This window comes from Tetrao urogallus, assembly GCF_951394365.1.
Source record: "Tetrao urogallus genome assembly, chromosome: 7".
Taxonomy (NCBI): Eukaryota; Metazoa; Chordata; class Aves; order Galliformes; family Phasianidae; genus Tetrao; species Tetrao urogallus.
The window spans coordinates 8,465,685-8,478,707 of record NC_136820.1 but is presented as its reverse complement, the minus strand read 5'-3'; the positions used below and the strand labels follow the sequence as shown (position 1 = coordinate 8,478,707).

General features: G+C 41.1%; 1 protein-coding gene across 1 annotated transcript in view; it reads right to left on the bottom strand.

Moving 5' to 3' along the window:
* MYRIP (myosin VIIA and Rab interacting protein) overlaps nt 1-13,023 on the bottom strand; it is a gene marked incomplete at both ends in the record, with an annotated part of 176,174 nt that overhangs the window by 26,120 nt on the left and 137,031 nt on the right. The window contains one exon of the mRNA XM_079538701.1: nt 3,328-3,505. Coding sequence (XP_079394827.1) covers nt 3,328-3,505 — 178 coding nt within the window. The remainder of the gene's footprint in view (nt 1-3,327; nt 3,506-13,023) is intronic.

Below are 13,023 nucleotides of genomic sequence, written 5' to 3'. Positions count from 1 at the left end.
TTATGTGCAGTTTTGACATCCCATCTCAAAAAGAAAAGACGGAAAAAGGATGGAGAAGAGCAGAAAAGTGTGAGCCAGATTCTGAAAGGGCTTCCTTTTAAGGAACAATCAAGCCAGAGTGTTCTGGAGGAGACAGAGCATACATTTTGGAAGAGATGAGGCAATCTCCTTCAGCCTAATCACTACAGGACATAAAGTAAAACTAGAGAAATCTAGTTTCAAGATCAACAAAAGACCAATAAATAAATAAATAAATAGATAGATAGATAGATAAAAAAGGGATGCAATGGGTAACAGACCTGCCTAAAGATGTTAGGGATGCCTGAAATGAATCTGTAATAACACAGAGATGGCTATGGATACAGAAGAGAAATCCACTGAAAGTTACTAAATACAAAAAAAGACTTCCAGCTGACGTACACTCTTTACTATAATCGCTGATACACGAAGAAGACAAAATATCAAGCATGAGAATCGTTCTCACAAATGAGGAGCTTTCTCACGTTTTCCAGCAATGCTCCCTAATTCCAGCACAGGACTCTCTTGAGAGAAAGAAGACCACTTTTCCTTAAAAACCTCACTTCTTTCAAACAAAGCAATCAGCTTTGGGAGACAGAGAAGAAGTTGAATTCGGCTGTGCCATGTTAGACAAAAATAATGCAGTGGATTCCCATGCCATTATGTTTTTTTTCCTCTCCCAAGCCACATCCCTTGATTTTATTTAGCATCTACACATAAGAATCATCCTCGGTTATCTGAAGAGAGGATAATGATTGATTAGATCCTACAGGGTAAGCAGGATGAAAAGGCAACTCACTGAGAAATTTACATTCAAAAAACTTCAAGTCATACGAAATGGGCCCTTCTGATTTTCCAAACCAAAGTCACTTATTTGAAAGAATGGATTTTGTGCACAGTTCTTAAGGTGCACATCATCATTTACCCAAGAGAAAATTAAAACAGATTTTAAGAAGTCTCGTTAGGAAACTATTGCAAAAAGGGAAAAAAGTGCAAAGTCAGTATTTGTCTCTTGAGTCATCATTTAAACCAGTCTAGTCAAAATGAATTGTGAACTGCTTTTTGGCTATGGGACTACAAAAGCCCACTAATGTAACCGCTTCAAACTCTTGGCTAAGATTTCTTGCATTTTCTGCATCTAATACAAGCTATTTACTACTCAAGAGTAAGGCCTTATTTACACATATTAGCACACTCAGTTATTTAATATAAGCTCTACAGGCAGCTCACTTTCATCACAGATATGGTTCTTAAATGAAAAAAACAGAGCAAATCTTCTGAATAGAACACCTGAAAGGAAATTGGGTCAATTTGCCATTCTGCTCTGGTTAAGCAACTGTTAAGTACTAAATTGCTGAACAGCTGAATTCAATGGGATCGAAGTGAGTTCTTAAATTTAAGTACATAATTAACTGCTTTACTGAAAATAGGCCTCCAACTAAAATGCCCAGGAAAACAACATTTCCAACAGGAGACTGAAGGAACAGTTCACAAATAAAGGATACTTAGCTAAGTCACATTTTAATACTACTTTATTACCACCCAATTTTCAGGTAGTGGACACTATTCACGCTGTCTGATTTTCAGCCTCCCAGCTTCTCTAATACCACTCAATTGGCATTACAGAAACACAAATGGAATTGATGGGAAGCCCCATCAGGGATCGCTGCAGGGATCAGACAGATGCAGCAGCTCTACAGCTGCCTCAGGAGAAAGCACAGAAATGAGCAGCTCCTGTGTCCTGGAGGAACAACAAGAGGCAGGTCAGCTCTGCTGCTGTGCCCCTTGGAGCCAGGGCTGCTGCTGAAATGAGCAGTTCACTATCTCCCATTGTGCCAACATGATCATTATTAGTGTGTCTGTGAGGATGAAAACTAAGCTGCTCTTTTGTGCAGCAGTTACTTGACGTGGCCTCACAAACAGTAAGGCCAGAACAAGAGAGGCGGAGGAAACTGGCACCACAACAGCAGAAGCCACATTCTTCAGTGACAGACTGTACTTATGTCACCTTGAAGCAAGCAGGGAACTGCACTCTAACCCACGGTGCTGGCTTAGTAATGGGGCTAACTTATGATGCTGCTCCACTTATTTTTCACATTCGCATTCGTATCCAATGTACACAGAGAGGGCATTTGATCTAGGGCAACTGCTTGTTCTCACCCATTCAGCTTCATCAAACCTGCAGGGCTGCACAGGTGAATTCATCGGGGTAGAAAATGAATGTGTGAGGGGAATCTTAAACTTGAATTATTTCACTGTTTGGTTCACTATGTAGCCTCACAAACGTTAACTTGTGCAGCAGAAGGGAGGCTACAGGCATCTGCAAACTCCTTTCCCTGGAGAACAAATAAGTAGGCAAAAAAACAACACAGCCCTTAGGCTCCTGTATCTTAAAAGCTCTGAAACACATCCAAGTTAGATGCCTAATGCTTCATAATACTCCAAAATCAACTTCCCAAAGGCCCAAATTTTGAATCTGTTATTGGAAAAAAACAATGGTAGGATAAGCAGTGATACAGTCCAACGCAATCATGACACCCTCAGCATTACCAAACAGACATACAGACATAGACATTTTCACATGTGACCTCTGCAAGCACAGATGCCAGCAGAAATTTCCTAGAAGAGGCCCTTGCTTTATGTCCTATTTATTCCACACAGTGGACACCTACCTGTGCAGCCTACTGTAGGGAACTTGCTTTAGCAGAGAGGGTTGGACTCGATGATCTCTAGAGGTCCCTCTCAATCCCTGTGATTCTGTGATTTTGTGTGTGTGATTTAAGTGAAAAACAAGTGACAAGGTAAACAACTTGACCACAAGAATGTCAAGCAAGTGCTAATGTGAGAGTATCAACAAAAGAGGAAGAGAAAGTGCTCCTTAAGTGACCTTTAGGCTCATTAAGGGTCATTAACATATTAAAAAAGACATCCACCAATACAGAAAAAAGATGGACATGAGACAGCAGCTACTCCTCTCTAGACAAGGGAAACCTTCTAGCTCCATAATATGCTTCTCCAATAAAGATGAAACAGAACAACCAATTCAAAACTGTCAAAGAAAATAGTTTTGTAAAGTATTTTGTAAGTTATATGTTAGTGACCATCCTTCTAGTTGGGGATGTGTTTGCTTTGCAAAGGATCACCTAACACCCGATTCTGCACAGAAACAAAACAGAGACCTTAGTGTGGATTCTGACTGTGCGTGCTGACTGGCAATGTGCATTGGGTGTGAACCTAATCCCTATTATAGATAGCAAGGGAGTGAAAACTGAAAAAAAAAAGAATCATATTCGTACTAGAAATATTTACTTGTTTCATTTAGCCTGTCCACACTTTTCCAGCTGGGTAATGCAGAGAGCTTGCGTTCCTTCTGCTTCTTGAATTGTCCTTTCTGCTGTCTCCAAAGAGCCTCAGTGACAGACGATGCAGGGTCCAGTCCTTTGCTGGGTGTATCTTCACTAGCCAGGGAGAATGCTGACTGAGACCTCTGTGGGAATAAAAATCAAAGAGCATAATTTAATTACAGAAATATTTAGTTATTGAACTCTTTTCTGTAATTAGCATGAACATTCTGTTACTCAAGGAAGTGTGGGGCCTGTGAGCATCCAGAAATGGTATTTAATGTGTTCAAAAGAATTGCCTCAGTGGTAGGTTGCTAACCCACGTGTCTTTCTGGTGTTATGCAAGGAGGCAGGGAGTTGTTTGTACTACCAGGGGCCAGATGGAAGGAGCAATTAAGGTGTAGCTGTTCCGAATGTGCTCGGTGAGGACTGTTATCTACCAGTTCCAATTCAAGCTAGCCAGAAAGGGACCCCATTGTGTTGAGACATGATGATCTATTGTTGGCTCAACAGGCCATCTGTTGTAACAATATTCAGAAGTTAAAAATTAAAAAGAAAATGCAAACAAACAGCCTCTTCCCCAGAAATAGATCTGCAATTCAACTGATTTTAATGCCAAATTCTTTTGTTTGCTAGGATATACGTATCTCACAATATGCAGTTTTGTGCAATCGACAAAACTGACAATTGCACACCTATCTTTTTGCAGTAAGGTCTCATTTCAAGTCAAGATGAGGTAACCTGACTGTGACTGAGAGGAAAGGGTCCTCCTTTGGATCTACAAAGAAACATCAGGCATTTTAGCTTTGATTTAGCTGTTGGGATCAGTTACACAAATTGTATTTGAAATAGGCCAGATTGTCAAAAAATGGAGAAAACTGGCAGTGCCCTGCTGATTTCAAGGCAATTCACTCTCATCTTACACTAGAATTACTAGTGTAATTCTAGAAACATAGTTACAGCAGCTCAAATCATGTTTTAACATCTGTTTGACACTATTTTGATGCTGCACAATTTTATTTCTTTACTTAGTGGCTTTGCTTTTGTTGGCACTATGCGTTTAGGCACTTTGAATGGCAGAAGTGATCACCTTTTAGAACGACAACTAGCTTCTTCCCCTCAGAAAGTTTTACCCCTCAAAAACTCTGTCTAGGCCTTCATTACGGAGTTTTAGATTGTCTGTATGTTAGGGTTTCATTAAGAAGTGTGCTTTCAATTGCTCGGCTTCTTTACAGGGGCCAAGCTGGCACTCTGAAAGATTTGTACATTTTAACTGATGTTCACTTTACAAATAATTGACTAAATCTGTTAACCTCAAAAGGGCCAGCCTTTTCCTACATCAGAGCTCTACTTTGCTCTTGTTGTAGATGAGGAAAAGGATAACTTGTCTTTAAGATACTTCCAACTCCCTTCAATTCCCAGGTAAGCATAAACACTGCTGGGCGTCCTTGATGCTGTGAGAGCAATGTTCAAATGTCTGTTCTGGCTGTGCTTCCTCCCATCTGAAATGCTCCTGTGTGTGTCCTGTGGGACCATGCCAGAAGATTTAATTAGCTGTAAATCTTCCCATTAACTACAAAACTTCACATTTTTACAGTTATTTAGGACCAGTTCATGTCTGCCACATACTCTGATATTTCTGTGTTAAAGCTGCCATGTATTGAGAATAGCATGTAGTTGTGGCTGTCTCCATTTGCCCAGTACCAAGAATATTCCCTTGAGGAGAACAAGGCAAACAAAGGGATAAGAGATGCTGAGGAACCCAGAAGAAGTAGTATCCTACAGTCTCTATTTTCCCTTATTAGTTAAAGAACTGAATCATAAGGAGGAGAAAAAAATAATCAGGAAAACTTAAGTAGTCTGTTTAATGATAACCTGGCCTTAGATAATGAAAGCAACATGCTTTTCCTTATTTATGTATAATCCGTAGGTTTGACAGCTTCAAGTAGTGTTTTGTTTAAATGGCAGCTTCTCGCCTGCCTACTCACCATTTCACAAACATCCCAGTAAGGTTGCATCATGGCAGTGGCAGTGTTTGCACTTAGCTCTCAGCTAACTTGAGATCTGCTAACAGCTTTGCTGCTGTAACACAGAACCTGGCATGGGTTGCAAATCTCAGGGAGGGAGCTGAGCAAATCCTGCCGAAGACCTCTTCCTCTGCAGCACTGCTGCAAGCAGTACCCCTGTGCAACCTAAAGCCAACTCGAGTGCGTGTACACCGTGAGGCAGATGCATCCTTCAGGCACACTAGAAGATACACAATGCCATTGAGGATTTTAAAGAGGAGGGGGCTACCTTAAGAGCCTGACTGACAAACAGCACTGAAAGACAGGGAAGCACGCTGTTCAATGTACTGTAGAGCCCAGGAACTCAAACACATTGGAAATGTGTTACTGAAGACAAACTGATTCTTTTAAGTTGTGTCCTGAAGCCTTTGGGTCAGGCCAGATGGAAACTGACTGCAGCCTCTGTCAACTTTCCGTGGGCAGCACAGAACCTGTAATATGCTGAATCTACTGCTAATGCCAGGCTAAGATGGCTTGACTGCACCTCTGTATTCACACTGTATTCACACTGTAAAAGGGTGAAATGATGCTTCTGTAGGGGGCTGTTGAGCTAGCACACTTCATTACTACTTTTACAGCTGTTCAGTTGTTTTATCTGGACAGACCAAGAAATGGCAGTGCTCTAATAAGCTCCAGTTAAGTTGTAAATAAAAGGATTGAGCCATTTCTTGCTCTGAAAGCCGGTTTTAGTTAAGGCTGGAAGAACACATAGTGCAATTGTTTTATTCAGACACATGTAAGTGCAAGTGTAAATATTCTCCCATGAGAGAATGACTGGTACAACCACAGGTAGTCCTAATTACTATAAAAAAAGGAGTGCCAGTACTCAAGCCTGGTGCAGAAATACAAAGAAGCACATCCTGGCATGAGAACAGATCAGTGTATGGTGGCACAGATAACGCTCATTTTTTTCAAAGCACAAAAGCAAGCATTGCCTGTAAATCCATCACTAATTAACTACTGTCCTGATTGGTGACTGTATTTGATGAGAAAATGATTCACGACCTCCTTTTGTTTCTTTTGCAATTAAAAGTAGAGACAAACTAGAATGTCAGTCATCTAAAGTGAGGTTACACAGCAGAAGCTCTAACCTTGGTTGGCACATTAACCAGCTGGCACAGGTAACTCAGCAGCTGTACAGCTATGGGGGTTCTATGTGGGCTACCAACCCACATATGTGCCTGCTGACTGCACTGCCACATGAGGGAACAGGACTGGAAGCTGACCTGGTACTCCATATAGCTGTGTGTAGAGGCAGAGGGGAGACTGAGGGAAGGCCAGCTGCACTGACTGGACCTTGGGTCAGTTGGCATTGGAAAAAGGGGCATGTGTTGACTGAATGGAGGAGTCGTGGCCCTGCATCTTTACCAATTACCTACAAACTTGAACAGCAATTAGATCTCATGACTGACAAACCAATCCAGTGCATTTGCCACAAGAATCCAAACAATGCAACAGCCCAAATATGACTTTCAAAAGGAGACAGAAGTGTAGGAGCTTTGATTTATAAAGATAAGAGAGGTCAAGAGGATCGTTCTTGACCAGCTAAAACTACTGGCACCTTTTCTAACCAGAGGTTCTGTTTTGTCAGAAAGTGATAACCTGTCAGCCAAGTGCAAATTACAAGGCTGTCCTGTTTGCAGTGAGACATTGAAGTGCTTTAACTGTTCGTTTCTTTGTTTCTGCAATAAATTTAAACATCGGCAGATGGCACTGCAACCATGCAGGTCATTTGCTGTGCTCCCCACACACGCTGCTCCCTCTGAGGTCCGTGCTGCATATTGAATTGCTGCGCGGTACATCAGAGCACGCAAAACACAGTTACAGCATTCCCAACGTTTCAGTTAGATGAGTGCCCACCGAATCCTGCCTACTGGCACCTGCTGTGAGACAGTTGTTTCAAAAAGAAATCCTAAACACTGTATTACTGTCTTTCCCCCACCTGTTCAGGCAATTTCTGCTGCACAGTAATAAAGTCTTAATGAAGAAAACTTAGCCTTCATCTTGTTCTGGCATAGCACTAAAAGCAATCTGCTTTCTATGTATAGTCTTGTATAGGCAATATGATTTCTGAAGATTAAAGAAGGATAGGATAAGAATTAATCACATACAAAGTCTATTGTTACATAAACATTCCATCATCTGAACATCTATAGCAATTTACAAGATCATGCTTTGGAACACTAAATAAGTGCTACCAGAATAATTATCTTCAGGAAGAACAATTTTTTTTTATAAAAACACTTGCAAATATTGAATCTAAAGTTGATAAACTATGGATTGTTTACCTTTAATAACTGCCACGTATGTATATATAGTATTTAGAGAGAGAATATGCAGATTTTGCTCTACATTCTTTATCAAAAGATGAAGTGGTGTAATTAATGGGCAATTCCTCTTGCTTCTTAGCAGAAGCCAGAGTAGTATTACAAAATAGGACCCAAAAGCAACTAATTGAAGTCTACAAAGAATATTCTGGATCATGGATGTTTTTCCCCTCACTTATCTTCCATTTTACCCTATTCCTTTGGTCTATTTTAAGTAGCAAAACTTTGATTTATCTACACTTATCTGGTATAGATAAAAAACTCTCTTAAAACTGTGGTGCCATGAGGATAAGGCACTGCAGGGCCTCCATGGCACTGGAACCTCACCCCTGGGCAGCTGCTGGGTTGAGATTTGAGGCCCACCTTGTTTATTCAGTGATGCAGCCTGAAATTGCCAGCACAAACACAGACGACTTAGGTACCTCTCTCCGTGCCTGCAAATTTTACAGCTATGTCTGTTTGCAGCAAAAAACCCTCACTTGCTTCTCATCTGAGCTCTATAAATACAATCAGTGCACAGACAGAACCAGCAGGTCCCACCCACCTGAACAAGCACTGTAGCAGTCCCTAAACATCAACAGATACTGCATCCTTTGGTATGAAAACTCCCACACCAGGAAGGAGATGAGATGAGCCTGAGAACGGTGCCACTCTGCCACAGCATATTTATCCCTGGAAGTGATTTTTCCCCCTGCTCAAATGTATGCAGTCCAGACATTTAGCAGTGGGTGTGAAATACCAAGGGTTTCATGCATCTGTTCCTTAGTTAATCTTGTATGTGGCAAAGGATCTGTTAGCAACCCTAGAGCTTCTGAAAAGAGGCAAGAATAGGCAGATGAAAGGGAGATTTTCTCACTCAACTGATTAGGGTATCATCCCATCCTGAAACACCACCTTGAGTAACAGCATGTGCCCCAGCTACTTGGGCAAATTCTTGAAAAACAGTCTGGAAAAAGCAAAGAGAACCGCTTCCTGTCCTGCCAAAACCTCAGAGCATCCATTCCTGCAGGGCTGTCAAGCCGACTTCCTTGCTAGTGCCACAGATGCAGCCTGGCTGCTCTTCAGGTGGGTTTGCCATCCTGCCACTGGCTGCTCAGACAGCCGTTCTCCTCAACATCTCTGGTCCTTTAAAGGGACTTCAAAGGAGTGCTCAGTCCATCAGCAGTATGAACTGCACAGCTGTGAAAGAACACATAGAGCCGTGTTTGGGTGTACATTTGTTTTGGTTCAGCTTGGATTATCTGACCCTGAGGATCTGGAGATTGCAATGGAGAGGCGGGAGATTATTCCCCAACAAGCCCACTGGAGCTGAGCATGCAAAAAGCTCTACACAGCACCACACAGAAGTATGATCCACTGTGTTTGATAGACTTTGGTTTTTTTTTCCCAAACAATAACAAAGCCATGAAATTGAAAATGCTATTGCTTTTAATGCAGAGGATTTTAAGCTAGTAGTAAGGAATATTTAAATATTGGTTCCAGCAAATGAGTATAAACATCCTTCTATTGTACTTCAGTGGTTAACAGTTTAGGAAGATACTAGGAACATAGAAGAGCTAGTTCAATCAATAGCATGGATGTATGTGAGCAAGTCTATAGAGGCTTCTGGTACATCAACTATTACAGACTTTTGCCCACTCGACCTTTCATGCTCCATTCTGACCTTTGTCTGTGAAGTCGTGCTCACAAGAGCACTCACTCATCAGAGAAGATCATAGCATGTCTGACTCAAACAGCTCCTCAACAGAGAAATCTTCAGCGTTCCATGTTTATTTGCTTCTCTCTGTGATAATACACACCAATTTCAACTAAAAATAAAGTAAGCATCAGGCTCTCTCTCTCTGAACATCACAGATTTTAAATTAGATCTTAAGGCTTTGTGTGTTAGGATAACAACTTTAAACCAAAACAAAGCTGAAAGAAACACACACGATCTATGTTCTTCAGAAAATAACACTGTAAAACAACCATCTTTCTCTATCCTCTCTCCTATTTCCTTTCGTGCCTTAAAACCTATCTTGGCTTGCTGCAAGGGCTTGATCATATATCTAGAATCCAAAGCTGTCTTTTTGGATGTTTGTCAAGTGCACAAAGAGTACTACATAGCCCAGAATGAGTAATCTTCTGCTAGGGCTGCATCTCAAACAAATTCAAACTACACAACTTAAAAAGGACAATGCTGCCATGTTGAGCTTTGCACTGATTATTTAGCTACATGAAGCCTTAAAAGGTGATAATGACTGCTGAGATAGTACTGCAAAAGCAGCTGTAGCCTATCTTTCTATTGCAGTAGAAGACAGGAAATTAACCAGATTACTGTGCCCAGGGATGCGTTGATCTGAAATGCATGAAGTGTCAAATGGTCAGCTAGCTCCTGATCAGTTTTCCAATGAGACTTCAGTGTTACACTTGAAAAGCCAGTAGATGGCAGCAGGATTCGTAACCTGCAAAACATTTAGAGAAACTTGGATCTGCTCGAAATTGAAGTGAATTTAAAAAGACCCATTATTTCTAGCGCACTCATGGCTTTTCCACTTCAGAGTTTATTGTTCTTTCCCATTATGTGATAGGTTTTGTAAAGAATCTGGCTTCTCTTGTAAGGAAGTAAATAGCCCACCAGGATCCAGCATAAAAGCATGCATGCCTTATTGGAAGGCATTAGGTCCAGGCAACACGTTCTGTGCAACTTTCTGATCCCTGCTGACGCTGAAAGCTCCACCTATGACATGATATACTAATGAGCCATAAATATGTTTTTTTCTGACACAAAGTTGTTGAGAGGTAAGAACTGGAGTTGGCATAAACTTCCTACAGCATTACACCTCCCTCATCTGAAGCGGCTCTCCTGCTGCACTACATGACTGCTGAACAGAGCTCCTCCTTGAAAAGGTGTTCTTCAAATATTTGTTTGGGACAAACCTACAAAGGTACAGAACACCTGCAAAATCTGCAGGGATTTCCAAAGCAGTGTTGAACCTCAGACTTTAAAGCATTCAAAGAACAGAAAAGGAAAAAAAAACAACAACAACTCATAGTACACTGCGGACCTTATAATTAGCTTAACCAGTAAATTTCCACTTCCCCTGAGGGGCATCATAATGTGTATTTAATGAAATCCTCCTTTTCCCTATATCCCTAGCTGTTTTAAATACTATAAATTATGGATGAGCTTCTGTTTATATATGCAATCTTGTAGCTATAAAGTAAAGACCGCTAATACAGCACTTAAAGCACACCAGGATGCCTGCACTCCATCAGTGTTTAAATGGGATGCAATATGCCAACTGGTCGTTTGCTCTCACTGGCAGTGATGTATGGGGCAGAAAGGGACTGCAGGAGCATGGAATCACCCATCCATCACGTTAGGCTCCTCCTATCCCAGCACTGTACAGCCTCTGCTTGATAATGAGAAACAGATGGTGCCATCTATCTCTTTTTATGAGATGGAGAAATAAAATAGTCAGCTGTGCTAAAAAAATATATATATTTGTAGGACAGACAAGGGATCTTGAAGAAATCCAAGAGGTAAAAAAGGAAAAGACAGTATTTTTAGCTACTGCCATACCATAATAATGCAGTTAAACAATCAATAATATATCTTAGGGAGATACGAGGTGGGAAGGGCTCATTATAGAGGAGATCAATAGATTTCCCTGTAATCAAGCAGGTCTCATGCAGCCGGTCTGTTGGCTTCCACAGTGCACATCTACAAAGAGATAACCAAACAAATGCAATGGTCATTTCAAAGCTGGTGATTTTGGATGCCCACTGGAATTTTCTGAATGATGTGAATGAGCTCCGCGTAAGTAGTTGTGCTTAGAAGAAAACTGCTCAGCAAGTGTAACCCCACTGTTATATTTGGGATCACTACAGCTTCCCCATGCTGTTAGCAAGCTTCTGGTAATACAGTGCAATGCAGTAATAAATACAGGTTTCTAGTGGCCAGTTATGGCACCCAACTGCCTTAAGCACCAACGTTGTTAGCTTTATTATACTAGTAAGCCACACGTGTTATGTTCTACACAGAATATAAATATAGATATCTACTTTAAGATAAATCTCTAGTTCAAACGTGTGAAATTCTAATTGCCTTCATGTTTGAGATCGTTACTTCCCTGCACTCTGCATATTTATATTTCTGTTAATGATTTCTTCTTCCCTTACATTTAATCTATCTTGTTTCTGCTTGCTTCAAGGACTAAGTCGTTTCTTTGCTTTCCAAAGACCAAACTCTACTTAAGTAATCCATAAAGGAAACAGGAGTATATAGACAACTCCAGCCTTTGTAACAGGACACTTAAAATGCTTTCCTTTTTCCTTCCCTTGGGCTTGTTGTGGCTAATATTTGCTCACATTATGACAACAATCACATACAGCTCAATGACAGGATGTGTACAGGAAAATTGAGGGTTTGCATTATTTTGGTGAACATCAGTGCCATCAGTTAGGAAAGCTTCACTTACTGCAATAAAAGCTCATAAAGATTTGCTGTCACAAATCTGGACGAGAGTTCTAAAATCCTCCTGGAAGGGTGCAAGGAACTTTTCATGGAATGTACATCTGGTCATAGGACCTAACTGCCAACTTCTCTAGAATCCAGGCTTTCATTTTGGAAAGATGAAGTACTGCAATACTTTTGTCAGAATAGACAAAAGCTTTCTCAAATGGCAAACAGAGGAGAAATTAATGCAATTCAGCCCCCCAGATCTGGTGTGTGTGCTTAGCATTTATAGGTGGATGAAAGCAATATAGAATGGAAAGCAAGCTCAGGTAAAAGCATTTGGGGTTGTTCTACTGTTGCTGCTGAGTATCAGGCAGGTAGTAACCGCTCTAAATTTGCTCTGCACAAGTTGTCTTTCAGTACACTCTCCAGCAGACCTTTTGCTAGAGTGAATGTGACTGTATTTCTGCTATCCTAGTAGGCTAACATAATAGCCTAGGAGCTGCAGAGCAAAGTGCTTAAACATGCCCACTCTGATTTGTGATAGCTCGGTAAACAGCAGCAGCTTAAAGGCACTGCTCACTCCAATTTGGAAGTAGATGGGGGGATACTCTCGTTTATATCTCTGCAATTCTGGCCCACAGTCTTATATTCTGGGGTAAATCTATTTTCACTGGCAGCGTAAGCTGGCAAACTAAGCTGGAGATAAGACTCTGCTGTGGGGGAGCAGCATGCATGAGCACAGCAGCAGGATATTCAGGAGCAGCAGCTTAAACCTCTCTATCAAAATTTACTGGAACTCATCTGTCACTGTCTTCACTCTCCAGTTG